This window comes from Stigmatopora argus, chromosome 19 (assembly GCF_051989625.1).
Source record: "Stigmatopora argus isolate UIUO_Sarg chromosome 19, RoL_Sarg_1.0, whole genome shotgun sequence".
Taxonomy (NCBI): Eukaryota; Metazoa; Chordata; class Actinopteri; order Syngnathiformes; family Syngnathidae; genus Stigmatopora; species Stigmatopora argus.
The window spans coordinates 1505077-1521446 of NC_135405.1; the positions used below are offsets into that span (position 1 = coordinate 1505077).

At 46.3% G+C, this 16370-nt stretch overlaps 1 protein-coding gene across 2 annotated transcripts in view; it reads right to left on the minus strand.

Annotated features, from left to right (window-relative positions):
* cfap206 (cilia and flagella associated protein 206) overlaps positions 1-16370 on the minus strand; it is a 71016-nt gene that overhangs the window by 17154 nt on the left and 37492 nt on the right. For both annotated transcript variants that reach the window (XM_077587271.1, XM_077587270.1), the window contains 5 exons: positions 15194-15402; positions 8281-8400; positions 6066-6264; positions 5840-5980; positions 4478-4653 (listed from right to left, as the gene is read on the minus strand). In XM_077587271.1, the coding sequence (XP_077443397.1) occupies positions 4478-4653; positions 5840-5980; positions 6066-6264; positions 8281-8400; positions 15194-15402 (845 nt within the window). The remainder of the gene's footprint in view (positions 1-4477; positions 4654-5839; positions 5981-6065; positions 6265-8280; positions 8401-15193; positions 15403-16370) is intronic.

The window sequence follows — 16370 nt, forward strand, 5'->3', positions numbered from 1 at the left end:
GATCGTTTCAACAGTATTTAGATCGTTTCAACAGTATTTAGAGTCTAAATGGTACTCGGATGATTCGCCTTAAGACGTTTCGCCGACGGACGTTTGACAGACGGACAGGTCGCCGAATGGACGTTCCACCGAACGGTCATTCGGCCAAACGGCCGTTCGGCCGAACCGCCATTTGGCCGAACGACCGCACTTTTAATTAAATTGACAGTAGGTGGCAGCAGCCGATCAGGCGACCAAAAGACCAGCGACCCAAAAGACCGACGACCAAACTTCCGGGCGACCTAAAGACCGCGACCTAAAGACCGCGACCGAAAGACCGGCGACCAATCGACCGTGTACCGATGAGGTCAACAAACTGTCTTTGTGGTGTTTGGTGAACAATCTCACACTATACACCACGAAAACTAAAGAAATAATCCTGGACTTTCGCAAACGCAGCACAGATCTGGCCCCACTCCTCATAAATGGAGTATGCATAGACAGGGTCCAGTCCTTCAAATTCCTGGGGGTCCAGGTCACGGACAAGCTCTCCTGGTCTACCAACACCACAGCAGTGGTGAAGAAGGCCCAGAAACGACTCAATTTCCTAAGGTTACTAAGGAGGAACAACTTGGAAACTAAGTTTCTGGTAACCTTTTATAGAGCCACTGTGGAGAGCATCCTGGCATACTGCAATACAGTGTGGTACGCTGGAAGCACGCCAGCAAACAGAAAGGCCATGCAGAGAGTGATCTACACTGCCCAGAAGATCATCGGCTGCTCTCTGCCCTCACTGGATGACATTGCCAGCCTTCGCTACCTCAGCAGAGCCAGGAACATTGTCAGGGACCAATACCACCCTGGTCACAACCTGTTCTAGCTGCTGCCCTCTGGCAGACGCTACAGGTCTCACAAAACACGGACAAAAAGACTTAAGGACAGTTTTTTTCCCACTGCCATCAGGACTCTGAACTTGCGTTAGCACGACACACAATCCCTTCTGTGCAATATCTTAGATTGCGCAATATTTTAGAATTTACCTAGCCATAAGTTTTTATACTTTTATATTACTATTTATGTTTTTTTTACTGGGAAAACGCATTTTGTGGAGTAGCACCACCAATTTTGTTATACGCAGCTGTGTATGATGACAATAAAGGCTTTTTATTTTATTTGAAGTCCTTGTTACAGTGGTACCTCGAGATACGATCTTAATTCGTTCCGGGACTGAGCTCGTATGTCGATTTACTCATAACTCAAATGAACGCTTCCATAGAAATGAACTAAAAACAAATTAATTCGTTCCAACCCACTGAAAAAACACCAAAAACAGGATATTTAAAAACCTTTTTATTTGTTCTAATTCACCATCTATTAACAAAGTAACAAATAACTAATGGTTTAATAGTACTAAAATGTATTTAATAGTACTAAAATTAGACAGATTTCGCGGAGGGGAGAGGGAAAGGGGGGGACTTTTTTGCCCTGCAACGTGCTCGTAACATAACATAAACTAATTTAAATGAACTTGGATTACGATGCAGACACACTCAAAAATAAGTTTAATCTAACCTTACACTAAACTTAATTCTAATTTTGTTTTAAATTTGTATACCTTTCTTCCCCCGGGTTGGCTCTATTTACCCTGCCTCCACCCTGACTTTCAGATGCAACCTATCGAGGGTTGTTTGGTGTTGTCTTCCCTTCAAAATATTTTGAAAATGATGCACACAAAATTCATACCTGTCAACCTCTGCCGATAACTGCCCTTATAAATGATTATGATTCCCCTTACAAACCCCCCAAAAAACTTACAAACACCGTACGACTCGTACGGTGTTTGTAAGGTTTTTGGGGGGTTTGTAAGGGGAATCATAATCATTTATAAGGGCAGTTATCGGCAGAGGTTGACAGGTATGACAAATGTCCTCACAATAGGATAACGCACGACCACTTGCCGACTTGCCGGGCCTCTCGTATTAGCGAACAAGCTCGGCCATTCGCACTGACTAAACGGGAAAAATCACTGAAAAAATGCAACGCTCCGCCCAGTGCTCGTAGAGAGATTACACGAGGGAGTTGCAACCAGAAAGACAGTGCCCATGATGTTCTTGTGAGCAACCTCTCGCGTCCGCTGTATGCTCGTATATCAAAATTTGTCTCGTATCTTAAGATAAATATTTGCCCGAAATTTTACTCGTATCTCAAATTGCTCGTATGTCGGGGGCACTCGTATGTCGAGGTATTACTGATCCTGCCTAAGTTATTAAAGTTTTGGTATGAGCACTACTTCCCTCATCCTCGCCTGCTTCCCTGCGATTGGGTCCTATTCCTCGTAACCTCGCCTCGATGTCTCCCCAAAGACGTAACAAAACGATCCGACCACATGGACCGACGCTCTCGCCGACGCCAGCCACCCAGCTCATACTACCCCGATTACTGGCTCCATCCGTCACTCCGTCGTTCCTGGCTACTCGCTATCTCTGGCCCGCCAGTCGCGCCCAAGCCACACACAAGATTCCCCGTGCCGGCTGGCCCGCCAGTCGCACCCGTGCCCAAGCCACACACAAGATTCCCCGTACCGGCTGGCCCGCCACTCGCACCCGTGCCCAAGCCACACACAAGATTCCCCGTGCCGGCTGGCCCGCCAGTCGCACCCGTGCCCAAGCCACACACAAGATTCCCCGTACCGGCTGGCCCGCCAGTCGCACCCGTGCCCAAGCCACACACAAGATTCCCCGTGCCGGCTGGCCCGCCAGTCGCACCCGTGCCCAAGCCACACACAAGATTCCCCGTACCGGCTGGCCCGCCACTCGCACCCGTGCCCAAGCCACACACAAGATTCCCCGTGCCGGCTGGCTCGCCAGTCGCACCCGTGCCCAAGCCACACACACGATTTCCCGTGCCGGCTGGCCCACCAGTCGCACCCGTGCCCAAGCCACACACAAGATTCCCCGTGCCGGCTGGCCCGCCAGTCGCACCTGTGCCCAAGCCACACACAAGATTCCCCGTGCCGGCTGGCCCGCCAGTCGCACCCGTGCCCAAGTCCCACACAAGATTCCCCGTGCCGGCAGGCCCTCCAGAGCCCCCCAGAGCGAGAGCGCGAGAGAGCGCGCGAGAGAGAGAGAGAGAGAGAGAGAGAGAGAGAGAGAGAGAGAGAGAGAGAGAGAGCGATCGAGAGAGAGAGAGAGAGAGAGAGAGAGAGAGAGAGAGAGTCTTTGTATCTCAAAATTTGTCTCGTAATACAAGGCAAATATTTGCTCGGAACTTTGCTCGTATTTGAGCCTGGACTGTAGTCTGCCTTACACCCAAAGTCAGCTGGGATAGGGTCCGGCAACCCCTGCAACCCTTACCAGGGTGCGCAAAGATGAATGAATGTGATCTGAACCATTCTAGTCTCATGGACTTGACTTTAGTCAACTTTATGTCTGTCTCAATACAAAACTGGTTTTGGCATTATATAAGGAGATTGAAGTAATACTGGGCGGCCTGGCGGCTGAGTGGTTAGTACGTCGGCCTCACAGTGGGGGACCTGGGTACAAATCCAGGTCGGTCCACCTGGAGTTTGCATGTTCTCCCCGGGCCTGCGTGGGTTTTCTCCGGGTATCCTCCCACATTCCAAAGTTATACATTGACAGTCTAAAATGCCCCTAGGTATGAGTGTGAGCATGTATCATTGTTTGTCTCCTTTTGCCCTGCGATTGGCTGGCCACCAGTTCAGGGTGTCCCCCGCCTCTGCCCTGAAGTCAGCTGGGATAGTCTCCAGCACCCTAGTGGGGATAAAGCGGTACAGAAAATGAGAGAAAGATGAAGTAATATTGGAGTGAAAAAGTCATAAAACTAAGAGATGAAAGTCTATATATTATTTTAAAGGTGCATGAACCAAAAGTTGTTCTTGGTCCGTGGACATCAACTTTTGGCAACGTACGGTCGATGCAATCAGAAAAATGCTTTTGGCGACAAGCATAATGTATTAGTTATGCATGCATTATTATCATTTATCATACATTTGCTGCAAAAAGTATAAGTTTTGCTTTGGTTGTTTTAAAACGCTTTATTTCTATAATTTCAGAAAGCTGTAGATGTGGCTAGGAAGTTCAAGTACATTACAAGGTTCCTGAGAAATTTGAAAACGTCTTATTATGTCTTAGCCAATTGATAAGTTTTTCCTTGTTGCTGCCTAATACACGACCAATCTCAATCATCCGAATTGGTTCAGCTCACCCCTCTCTTCAGAGTTTGGACGCCATGTCAATAGGGCTTTCTAAGAATAAACTGGCAGAACACCATTGGGTTATTACAACAAGCGGTTCTCAACATCCATCCTCCTTGCACGTGAAAATCTAAAAGGATGTGTTTCCTCTTCATTTCTGTATTCTTATATGAATATCATTAGTGATAAACTTTGTTCTGAACACAGGATTTCATGTGGAATGACAATTTTCATCAAAGAAAATATTTACACAGTGCAATTGCTGACATACAAAAGTCCTCTTACACAAGGTGGAGTTTGATGGAGTTTCAGAAGTTTCATCAGTTCAGGTAAACTCTTTGCTTTTTCTTCCACCAGTGCTATGAAATAATCAGGGTTTTGGGCAAATTTACATGCAGCTTCTTTGGAATTGAAGACGAACAGTTTTTCCTTGTGCTTGAGCACGCCGATGTATGGATTTCCTACACACAAAACATTACATGTGAAGATGTTTTGTAAAAAATTTCATGGCCGCATACACCAGACAGATGATCTCATCTCATTTTCTGAACGGCTTTATCCTCATTAGGGTCGCGGGGGCTGCTGGAGCCTATCCCAGCTGACTACTGGCCAGAGGCAGGGGACACCCTGAATCGGTGGCCAGCGATCGCAGGGCACAAGGAGACAGACGACCATGCACACTCAACCATACCTAGGGGCAATTTAGAGTGTCCAATCAGCCTACCATGCATTTTTTTGAATGCAAACTCCACAGAGGTGTACCGACCTGAATTTGAACCCAGGACCCCAGAGCTGTGAGGCCGACACGCTATCCACTCGCGCCACCAGGCCGCCCACAAGCGATTTATGGCTGTTTTTTTTAATAATAGTTATTCCAACCCAAAACAATGCATCAAGAAAGGCCTACCTTTTTGCAGCAATTCTGGTTGTAACATGACAACCAGAACTGATGATTATGTTTAACTTTTTATCACTGCACTCGATTGCAGAATGGTCATACAGTTACAAGAGAACAGAAAGCCTATGGATTGCATGCCAGAAGACAGCAAAAATCTACAGTGTGACTGTTGGGGTTATTCTGGATAATATTATAGATGTATGCATTTTATTTACTTTTGTATAAGAGTGTCTTTAATTTGAGACTGGGGCAAACTCGAGGTCACCCTGCTGGCTCCAGCTTGTTTACATAACACCTCACCCTCCAAGGACTGTTTACTGGGAGATAGACCTCGCAACCCAGACACCCAGATGCAAGTTCGCAATGAAGATCTACGAAGAAACTCATAAATTGTTTTGTCTGGGACGCCGGCAGTTTACCTTATAAAGAAATTATTATGCTTATACTGCAAATTCTTACGCAGGTGTTTTGGTTTCGATCTAATATGAGCAGTTGTTTTTGACCTCAAGGGTGCTATTCGGTTACCTTATGCAATTTTTTTGAATCAGATTACATTAAATGTTTTCAGTTATGTGCGACTAAATACAGAGAAGAGGAGACTGCACGTCAGAATTGTGTCCAAAATATGGTCTTTTATATTTCTTAAATCACTTGCTGTCGTATTAATAGCACATTTAAGTGACTAAACATCACACTTGTGTGGACATTTGTTCAGATATCATTGATAACTTACCCATAAAATATATTACCTGGAAGAATAAGCCCATCTTTGTTAACAAGTGTGTAGCAGCAAAATCCATTATATTGTAATGGAAGGTCAGTGATATTCTTAGTAGGTTCAGGATGGAGCCATTCGTATTGCTTCAAATGTCTTGGATCAATGCGTTCACCTGCAAAAAGTAGATGCTCAGTTTGAACCTGATAATCTTGAAAAATTACTTGTTATTTCATGACAATGTGTGATGTCTGCTGTACTTGATTGCTCGTTTAGTCTTTGTTTGTCTGTTTTTACTTCTATTCCCTCCAATAGGTTGTTCAAAATATCTTTGGAAAAAATCTTGTCCTCAGTGGTTCGGAAAAATTGCAATTTAAAAGCAATGTTGTGGAAGATGTTCAGTAGCTCTGCCTCATCCTGAAGTTCCGACCACAGTTTCGACAGGGCCTTGAACAATGGCTGAAACAGTAGGATGCATTGAAAATAGTCATGAAGACATAAATATTTCACTTAATATTACTAGTAATGAAATAAATAATTATATATTATTTCACGCCCATAGTGCTCACCGACTTCAAGGGCACTGTCTGAGTTGCGGGTGCAATTTCTGTATTTTAACCAGACACGAGGCGCTTCGGCTTAATGGGACGTAATATATGGTAGTGCCAGCATGAAACATGCTCGCATTGATGGTAGCATATGTTTTAAAAAATGCAGCAGGAGCAATACCGTAGCAGAACTTCCACGTAAGCCTCTGATACACTGAATTATATTATTTTTTAACCCTTATAGAGAACTCATTTAACCCATCGGCTGCCATTGACGATTCATGTTGACTGTGAGGTGCAGATGCTATTTCTGTTATTAGAGCTCCATCTAGTGGATATATAATCCAAAGTTCTGATACGGTATTGATATTGTATACAATTAAAATGAATAAAAACACTCGAGGGTTGATTCTTTTTCATACCAATTATCTCATGCATGTCATGACAGTGATATACCCCCAATTCAAACTGGGAAGACTGGCTGTGAGTACTCATCAGGATTGAGAGAATGAAGGTTCATCAGCACCTCACAGTCAACATGAATCGGACGTCTACCGCCGTAAAATGGCAGCCGATGGGTTAAATGAGTGCTGAGTACTCTGCACCTCACAGTCAACATGAATCGGACGTCTACCGCCGTCAATGGCAGCCGATAGGTTAAATGAGTGCTCTATAAGGGTTAAAAATAATATAATTCAGTGTATCAAAGGCTTACGTGGAAGTTCTGATCCAACCACTTTAACAGAGGTGTTGGGACAAGACAATAATAGTATAAAATGTGGGATGGGCACGAGCGAGGCAAGTTTGTCTATACACACACGAGAACAGGACGTTTCGTTGTCACCCAGGAACACACACATTGAAAAACATGTACACACGCCAATAATATGGAAGTTATTGATAATTTTGATATTAGATATTTAGATATTAATGCTCTGACATTGTCAATGCAATGACAAACTCAATCTCTCTCATTATTATAATTTTGAGTGAGAGATTACCTGGTTGATCGCTTTCAACAGTAAACTCTCTCTCTCTTTCATGATTATAATTTTGAGTGAGCGAATCCGGCGACGAATTGTCTGTCGCCGAAATGTCCGGCAACGAATTGTCCGTCGACGAATCCGACGACGAATTGTCCGTCGACGAAATGTCCGGCGACAAATCTGGTGACAAATTGCCCGTCGACTAAATGTCTGTACGACGAACTGTCGGGCAACCAAACGTCCGTTCGACGAAACGTCCGGGGACGAAGTGTCCGTCGACCAAGTGTCCGTCGACGGAACGTCCAGGTACCCAGTCGTTGTGTATGTACATGCAAAGACACCTCCCCCTGCTCTTTCCGGAGTCTGTCGTTCGGTCCTGCCGGTGTAGCGTGGACCGAACCGTTTTCATGCGCTTTATCATCTTCCGTTTAGTTTCATTTGTATGTTTTTTTCCCTAAGAAATTCAAATGAATAACATTGTGCTGGGAGACACATTAATACTTCATGCTGCAGCATGTGTGAATGTGCAATCCAAGAGACTTGGACAACCTATGCAACTTCTGTATAGTTAAGGAATCGCCTCATACTACCAGTAAGAAAATGACTTCAAGTGGAAAACAAGGCAAAAAAGATCAAGAGGGATAAACTTGAAATGACCTCCACATGTAAAACCAGTCCTGGTCTATAATTGTTGCCACTTTAATGCACCTCTTAATTCCACGAACACTACTACAGCTCAAAGTGATTAACAATGTTTTCAGCTGGTTAACCAATCAGAAAACTATCAGACTATTTTAATTGATTTCATTCCAGGCCCAATAAAAAAGTGTTCTTTTAATTTTTGTGAGCCAAGTATAAAGGATTGCCCTCTCTGAAAATGGCTAGCAGTGAATGATTTAAAAGTGTGGCTGTATGTTCAGCTCAATCACCAAATTACTTACAAAAACCTTTGATGTGGGTACAGCTGTCTTGGGCTGCACTGAAGTGTTCAGCAGATTTATCTGTGAGCAGATGTCCTTCTTGAGGATTTCAATCCTTTTTGCACATGAATGCGAATCAGCCTGGTGGTGAAAGTGAATGTTATTGTATCATCACCATTTTATTTCAAGGGCACAATTGACCTTTTGCAAATATCACCTCTTACACAGCCATCTACCAATCATTGGATTGGATTGGATAACTTTATTCATCCCGTATTCGGGAAATTTCGTTGTCACAATAGCAAGGGGGTGAGGATGCAAAAATAGGAAAGGCATTTTAGACATGAATAGATAGGTAATAAGTGGGTTAATAAATAAATACATGAATAAATATATAAATAAATAAGCGTGTTGATGAAATATATATATATATATATATATATATATATATATATATATATATATACATATATACATACATATATATACATATATATATATATATACATACACATATATAAGCACACATATACATACATATAGATGTACATGCATGCATGCATACGGTAGGTCTTAACACAGCCATTTTTTTGTTAAAGAGCCTGACAGCTGATGGGAGGAAGGATCTGCGGAAGCGCTCCTTCCTGCAATGAGGGTGCAGCAGTCTATTGCTGAAAAAGCTTCGGAGAGACTCCACAGACTCATGCAGGGGGTGGGAGGTGCTGTCCATGATGGACATCATCCTGGTCAGCATCCTCCGCTTTCCCACTTCCTCCTGTCCCTCTCCGTGCTCCCGCATCCCCAACAGAGCACTGCATAAAACACTGTAGATGCCACCACAGTGTCGTAGAAAGTCCTCAGCAGTGTCCTGCACACTCCAAAGGACCGTAGACTCCTTAGTAGGTAGCGGCGGCTCTGGCCCCTTTTGTACAGGGCATCTATGTTTGTGGACCAGTCTAGTTTGTTGTTGAGGTGAACACCCAGGTACTTCAAATTCTCCACCATTTCAATGTCTGTACCCTGGATGTTCACCTGTGTGGTCTGTTGAGGATTCCTCCGAAAGTCGATGACCATTTCCTTTGTCTTACTGGTGTTGATGTAGAGGTGGTTTTGCCTACACCAGTCAACAAAGGCTGTGATGACTCCCCTGTACTCCAGGTCGTTCCCGTCCGTCACTCGTCCAACAATAGTGGTGTCGTCAGTTCTGGAGGTGGCAGGTGTCTGTATTATGTTTGAAGTCTGATGTGTAGAGGGAGAAGAGGAGTGGGGAGAGCACTGTGCCTTGTGGGGCCCCCGTGCTGCAAGCTACCACATCAGACGTACAGTCCTGGAGTCTCACATATTGTGGTCTGTCCGTGAGGAAGTCGATGATCCATGATGATGAATAATGATGAATCATGCGTTCTCAACACACCTTTATACCAGGGGTCACCAACTCTGGTCCCCGCGGGTACCTATCCACTCTGTTTTATATGTCTCCTTCCTCAAACTCACATGAATCAAATGATCAACACCCCAGAGGTGTCATCGAGGACCAGAGTTGGTGACACCTGCGATATACTATATACATGCATACCTCTACTTACGAAATTAATCGGGTCCAGAACTTTTTTCGTAACTTGAAAATTTCATAAGTAGAGCAGTACTTTATATGTAAATTGTCTAATTCGTTCCAGTCCTCACACAACTGCCAACTAAACCCTTTAAAATTGGTCAAAGCGTCCCAATTTTGTATAAAAGATGAGAAAAACACAAAAAATGCGAGAAAATTATAAGAAAATGATTTATTATTGTCTTAAAATGAATAACAAGCATACTGAACCTATCCGTGTTGAAGGAAAATGGCCAAAAATCTCAGCTGAAATAGTTTCCACCGCAGCCGTTATAATGGCAGACATAATACCCGTGTTTGTCCACCAGATGACGGCAAAAGCCCGTTATACCCGGGCCAAAAGCCGTCCACTTGGTAGTACATTTTAGACTTTTACGTGTGCCCTATGTATGTGTGTATGTGAAAATATGCATTTGCATTTCTACAGTTTTCAATCGCTTAATAAGGAGAATTTCAATTATTAATAATATTCATCAAAAATAATAATAATAATAATAAGGCTAAATAGACAGGTATGTAAGAGAGAATCTTGAAACATGGATAGTGGTTGTTGTGAGACAGCCAATGAGAGCCCAGTAGAGGGTAGCAAGGTTCTAAAGTAAGAATCAACGCATCCGCGACAAGATGTTCAAAATAAAATAACGGTGAAGGAAATGCATGTACTTTTTTGATTTTGTAACTTGGATCTTTTTCGCATCCCAAGTCACTCATTTGCATATAAAAATTTCGTAACCTGAAAAATTCGTTCCTAGAGGCATTCGTAAGCAGCGGTATGACTGTACTATGATGAGAAAAATATTTAATACACAGCATTGATCTTGAAAAAAGAAACACCTCAAATATATCCAACACAAAAGCCCTGAGTCTGTTTTTCATGAGGAGAATCACTTTGACCAAACTGCTCCAAACCATAGGACAATGTGAGAGGCCTAAAACTGGATGGGTCCCTATCTGCAGAGAATCCCAGAGAAAGAAGCAAGAGGCGCCAAGGTTGCAGCTCTATCTTATTGGTTTAGGGCTGATCTAATATAAGCCACATCCTTCACATTTAATTGACGATGGGCATAAATTAATGTAGTGCTGAATAATCAGGGAAAGACAACTCCTCGCTCCGTTTCTGACGTTTACAATAACGCTTATGTTAAGAGTAGTTTGTTGTTGTGAGACAGCCAATGGGGGATCAGCGGAGTGTAGGGAGATTGTCAAAAAGGACGCAATGCTAACGTGAAAATTCTATAATAAAATAACAGATTCAGGATATGTATTGACATTTTGGGGGATTACGTGAAACTTGTTTTCATATATTGGATCCGTAATTTGCATATCAAAGGGTTTCGCAACCTGAAAATTTCGATTGTAGGACTCATAAGTAGAGGTATCACTGTACCTGCAAGAGTGTTACGTCTTTGGAGAGACGTGGAGGCGAGGAACCCAAACGCAGGGAAGCAGGCGAGGACGAGGGAAGTAGTGCTCATAACAAAACTTTAATAACTTAGGCAGGATCTTAGAAAGTAACAAAGACTTAGAAATCAAATCACAAAACCAAACCGGACTAGGGAAAACGAGGAACGAGGTAACACAGACACATGGCAAGGGAAATAAGGCAGATCGTTAAAATAGACACAACAGGAACTATTTTTGAATCACGGGCAGCTATGCGAGCACAGCGGCAAGGCAGGAGGGACAAACAAGAGTAGGGAAACGAACATCAGAAGACAGGGAGAAAGCAATGGAAAAACACTAACAAGCTACTACTCCTAACAGTACACGCCCTCAATCCTAGACGTCCCAAAGCCGAATGTCCATGAAAAAGAAAAACGCTGGCATACCGCTTAACGTAGTCCGGCGGGCGTCCGCGCCGGCCCGTGACAAGGCGGGGAAGTGAATGGTCCGGCGGGTGTCCGCGCCGGCTCGAGCGAAGACGTGAGAGTGGCCGGTCTGGCGGGCATCCACGCCGGCCCTTGACGAGGTGTGGGAGTGGCTGGTCCGGCAGGCGTCCATGCCGGCATTTGCCGAGGAATGGGAGTGGCCGGTCCGTCGGGCGTCCGCGCTGGCCCTTTAAGTGACGGCTGGGCGCCATGCCCTTAACAGACACCAGAATTTTCAGCCACCTTACCCTGGCTGCTCGGGGGTCACCGACCCCCTCATCCAGGGGGCCCGGAGAGTCGCCGCCACCGACCCCCTCGTCCAGGGGCCCCGGAGAGTCGCCACCGCTTATAGGTGGGCAGGAAGGCATAGGAAACCTGGTTTGTGGCTTCGGCACGGGTGCGGCTGGCGGGCCAGCCGGCACGGGGACACTGCTTCGCGGCTTCGGCACGGGTGCGGTTGGCGGGCCAGCCAGCACAGAGACACTGGTTCACGGCTTCGGCACGGGTGCGACTGGCGGGCCAGCCGGCACGGGGACGCTGGTTCGCGGCTTCGGCACGGGTGCGACTGGCTGTCCAGCCAGTACGGGGAAGCTGGTTCGTGGTTTCGGCACGGGTGTGACTGGAGGGCCAGCTGGCACAGGGAATCTTGTGCGTGGCTTTGGCACGGGTGCGACTGGCAGGCCAGCCGGCACGGGGGCGCTGGTTTGTGGTTTCGGCATGGGTGTAACTGGAGGGCCAGCCAGCACGGGGAATCTTGTGCGTGGCTTCGGCACGGGTGCGACTGGCAGGCCAGCTGGCACGGGGACGCTGGTACGTGGCTTCGGCACGGGTGCGACTGGCGGGCCAGCCGGCACGTGGATGCTGGTTCGTGGCTTCGGCACGGATGCGACTGGCGGGCCAGCCAGCACGGGGAGTCTTGTGCGTGGCTTCAGAACGGGTGCGATTGGTGGGCCAGCCAGCACGGGGAATCTCTTGCGTGGCTTCGCCACGGGTGCGACTGGCGGGCCAGCCGGCACGGGGAATCTTGTGCCTGGCTTTGGCACGGGTGCAACTGGCGGGCCAGCCAGCACAGGGAATCTTGTGCGTGGCTTCGGCACGGGTGCAACTGGCGGGCCAGCCGGCATGGAGATGTGGGGAGCTTGGACGGGCAAGGTCGAGCGAGGAGCTTGGACGGGCGAGGTCGAGCGAGGAGCTTGGACGGGCGAGGTCGAGTGAGGTGCTTGGAAGAGCGAGGACGAGCGAGGAGCTAACTCAGGGGCTCGAGCGTCTAGCCCTTCCTTCCGCTTCTCCCCACAAAGACAAGACGGGCGGTGTTCGAAACTCCTACCTGAGCCTCCCCGCCGGCCACGTGGTGGCCCATTGTAGATGGCCGGCCGACACGGCAAATCCAGGTCGGAGTAATTGGAGAAGAAGGCGGGGTCAAGGTCCTCCGGGGGGTGTATCGAAGTCCGGATCGGCTGAGGGAATCACAGTCCGAGTCCAAATCTCCAGCTCACAAATCAATTAGCTCACGATCAGAAAAATCTGAGTCCAAACATAGATAGCTGGGGTGATCAACGGGAGGCGATGGAGGCTGAAGATTCTCCCTCCATTGAGGAAATGAATAGCTGGAGTCCGAATCCAGATAACTAGGGCGATGAACAGTGGGCGACGGAATAACGGGTATTCTCACTTAGTCAAGCGAGTAGCCAGGAGCGACAGAGTGAGGGATGGGGCCGGTAATCGGGGGAGTATGAGCTGGGTGGCTGGCGTCGGTGAGAGCGTCGGTGGCTTTCCGCCGGGTCCATGTGATCGTTCTGTTACATCTTTGGGGAGACGTCGAGGCGAGGTACGAGGAATTAGGACCCAATCGCAGGGAAGCAGGCGAGGACGAGGGAAGTAGTGCTCATAACAAAACTTGAATAACTTAGGCAGGATCTTAGAAAATAACAAAGACTTAGAAATCAAATCACAAAACCAAACCGGACTAGGGAAAACACGGGGAATCGAGGAACAAGGTACCACAGACACATGGCAAGGGAAATAAGGCAGACGATCCGACAAATGACATAATAATCAGTGGGGTTTAAATAGACACAAAACGAACTAATTTTGAATCACGTGCAGCTGCGCGAGCACAACGGCAAGGCAGGAGTGACCAACAAGAGCGTGTGTGGTCGATTGGTCGCCAGTCTTTTGGTCGCCGTCTTTTGGTCACCGGTCTTTTGGTCGCCGGTCTTTTGGTCGGGGTCTTTTGGTCGCCCCGACCGCGTCAACGGGCGACCAAAAGACCGACGACCAAAAGACCGGCGACAAAACAACGTAAAATAACACGGTCTACGCATCAATAAAAGCCAACAATGGCCATGAGCAGTTTCACTGAGCCGACGTGTGAGTGTATTAGAGTTTGTATGTACATGCGTTGTCCCTTTAAGAAGCTACGTCCGTCAGGGTCTTAGCTCGTTCTCCAACAAAAAACAATAAAAGTCCGGGAAATTTGGAGCTTTTCTTTAGTCTGATAATTACTAGGGCATTAAGTATGACTAAATAGTAATTCACAGTTTGTATTTAGGGAATTTGAGCAACGATTTAAATGGTAATTATCACTTACCTTCCGGGCGACCAAAAGACCGGCGACCAATCGACCATGTACCAACAAGAGTACGTCGGCGAGAGCGTCAGTGGCTTTCCGCTGGATCCATGTGGTCAAATCATTCTGTTACGTCTTTGGGGAGATGTCGAGGCAAGGTACGAGGAATTAGGACCCAATCGCAGAGAAGCAGGCCAGGACGAGGGAAGTAATGCTCATAACAAAACTTTAATAACTTAGGCAGGATCTTAGAAAATAACAAAGACTTAGAAATCAAATCACAAAACCAAACCGGACTAGGGAAAACACGGGGAATCGAGAAACGAGGTACCGCAGACACATGGCAAGGGAAATAAGGCAGACGATCCGACAAATGACATAATAATCAGTGGGGTTTAAATAGACACAACAGGAACTAATTTTGAACCACACGCAGCTTCACGGGCACAACGGTAAGGCAGGAGGGACAAACAACAGTAGGGAAACCAACATCAGAACACAGGGAGAAAGCAATGGAAAAACAATAACAAGCTACTCCTAACAAAGAGTCTGAATGAGCCAGTCAAGTTCAAATGTTATCAGTTACGTGATTTGAGGGAACGTGCAGGTATGCTGGAACCTGTCCCACGCACCCTATCAGCCTTTGTTTTTGTTTGTGATTGGGTTTAAGTATTTGGTAGTCTAAAATTAATGTTAATAATATTACATTTAATATTTTAAGCAACGTATATAATTGCACAATTTGCAATTTTTGGAACAACAAAAGCACACAAATCAACAGAAAATTTAACTATGCTGGAATCTAAATTTAAATTTGAAGCAACACCCTTAATCATTACATTCTATTAATACAAGGAATAGGAAGAAAGTAAATTTTTTACTTACCAGTAGTATTTGAAGAAAAAGCTCATGCTGCCTGACATTATAGAGTGCTTGTGTTAGTTGAATCAAAGACACATCATATTCTTCAAGTTGACTGATGTTACACTTTTCTAACAGTGCTGTGTAGTTCCATGCCAAACGCTGGGAAACACCCAACTCATTCTCAATGTCTTTACTAGTGACCAAAAGTGCTTCGCAGAGAATGGCAGGTACTGGAGGAAGTGACAAAAAAAGAAATTTCTTGTAGGTATTGTGGAATATTGAGGCACCCATTAGTCTAGATAACACAGATTGTGGAATCTGTCAGCAATCCGTTAGCAAAGCTCTTAAATTGTGTTCGATCCGTGGCTTTTTGGCCCTGGTAGGGTCACCCATGGCAAACTGGTCCTAGGCGAGGGACCAGACAAAGAAAGACTCAGAAGTCCTCTTATGATGAATAACACTTGCCGTTTTCCCTTGCCCGGACGCGGGACACCGGGGCCCCACTCTAGGGCCCAGGCCAGGAGAAGGGCACGATGGGGAGTGCCTGGTGGAGGGATTTCTCCCATGGCCTTAAGAGGCTACGTGGGTGCCTCTGCCCATGGGCTCATCACCTGTGGGAGAGGTCAAAGAGACCGGGTGCAACGACAGTTGGGCGGTAGCCAAAGGAGGGATCCTTGGCCATCCTATACACGGCTGCAGGCGCCTGAGCAGGTGTGTGCATACTGATTTCCCCCCGGCTCGGTTCCTGTACACTGGGGTTCACCCCAGTAGACAACAGGGTAGCACCCCTCCACCCTTATTATATTGTGTGTATGCACCAAACAGCACACTTTTTGGAGGCCTTAAAAAGGGTGCTGGAGAGTGCTCCTTCTGGGGACTCCCTTGTTCTGATGGGGGACTTCACTGCTCACGTGGGCAATGACAGTGAGACCTGGAGGGGTGTGATTGGGAAGAACGCCCCCCTGATCGGAACCCAAGCAGTGTTCTTTTGTTGGACTTGCCATGGATTGACAATAATGAACACCATGTTTAAGCTTAAGGGTGTCCACATGTGCACTTGGCACCAGGTTGTCGCACCGTTACAAATGGCTTAAAAGAGGGTAAATTACCCCCCCAAAAAGTAAATAGGAATTTGTGAATCATTAAGGATTACAATACACCTTTTTGCAATGTGCCTTTTGAATAAAAACATTCTGTC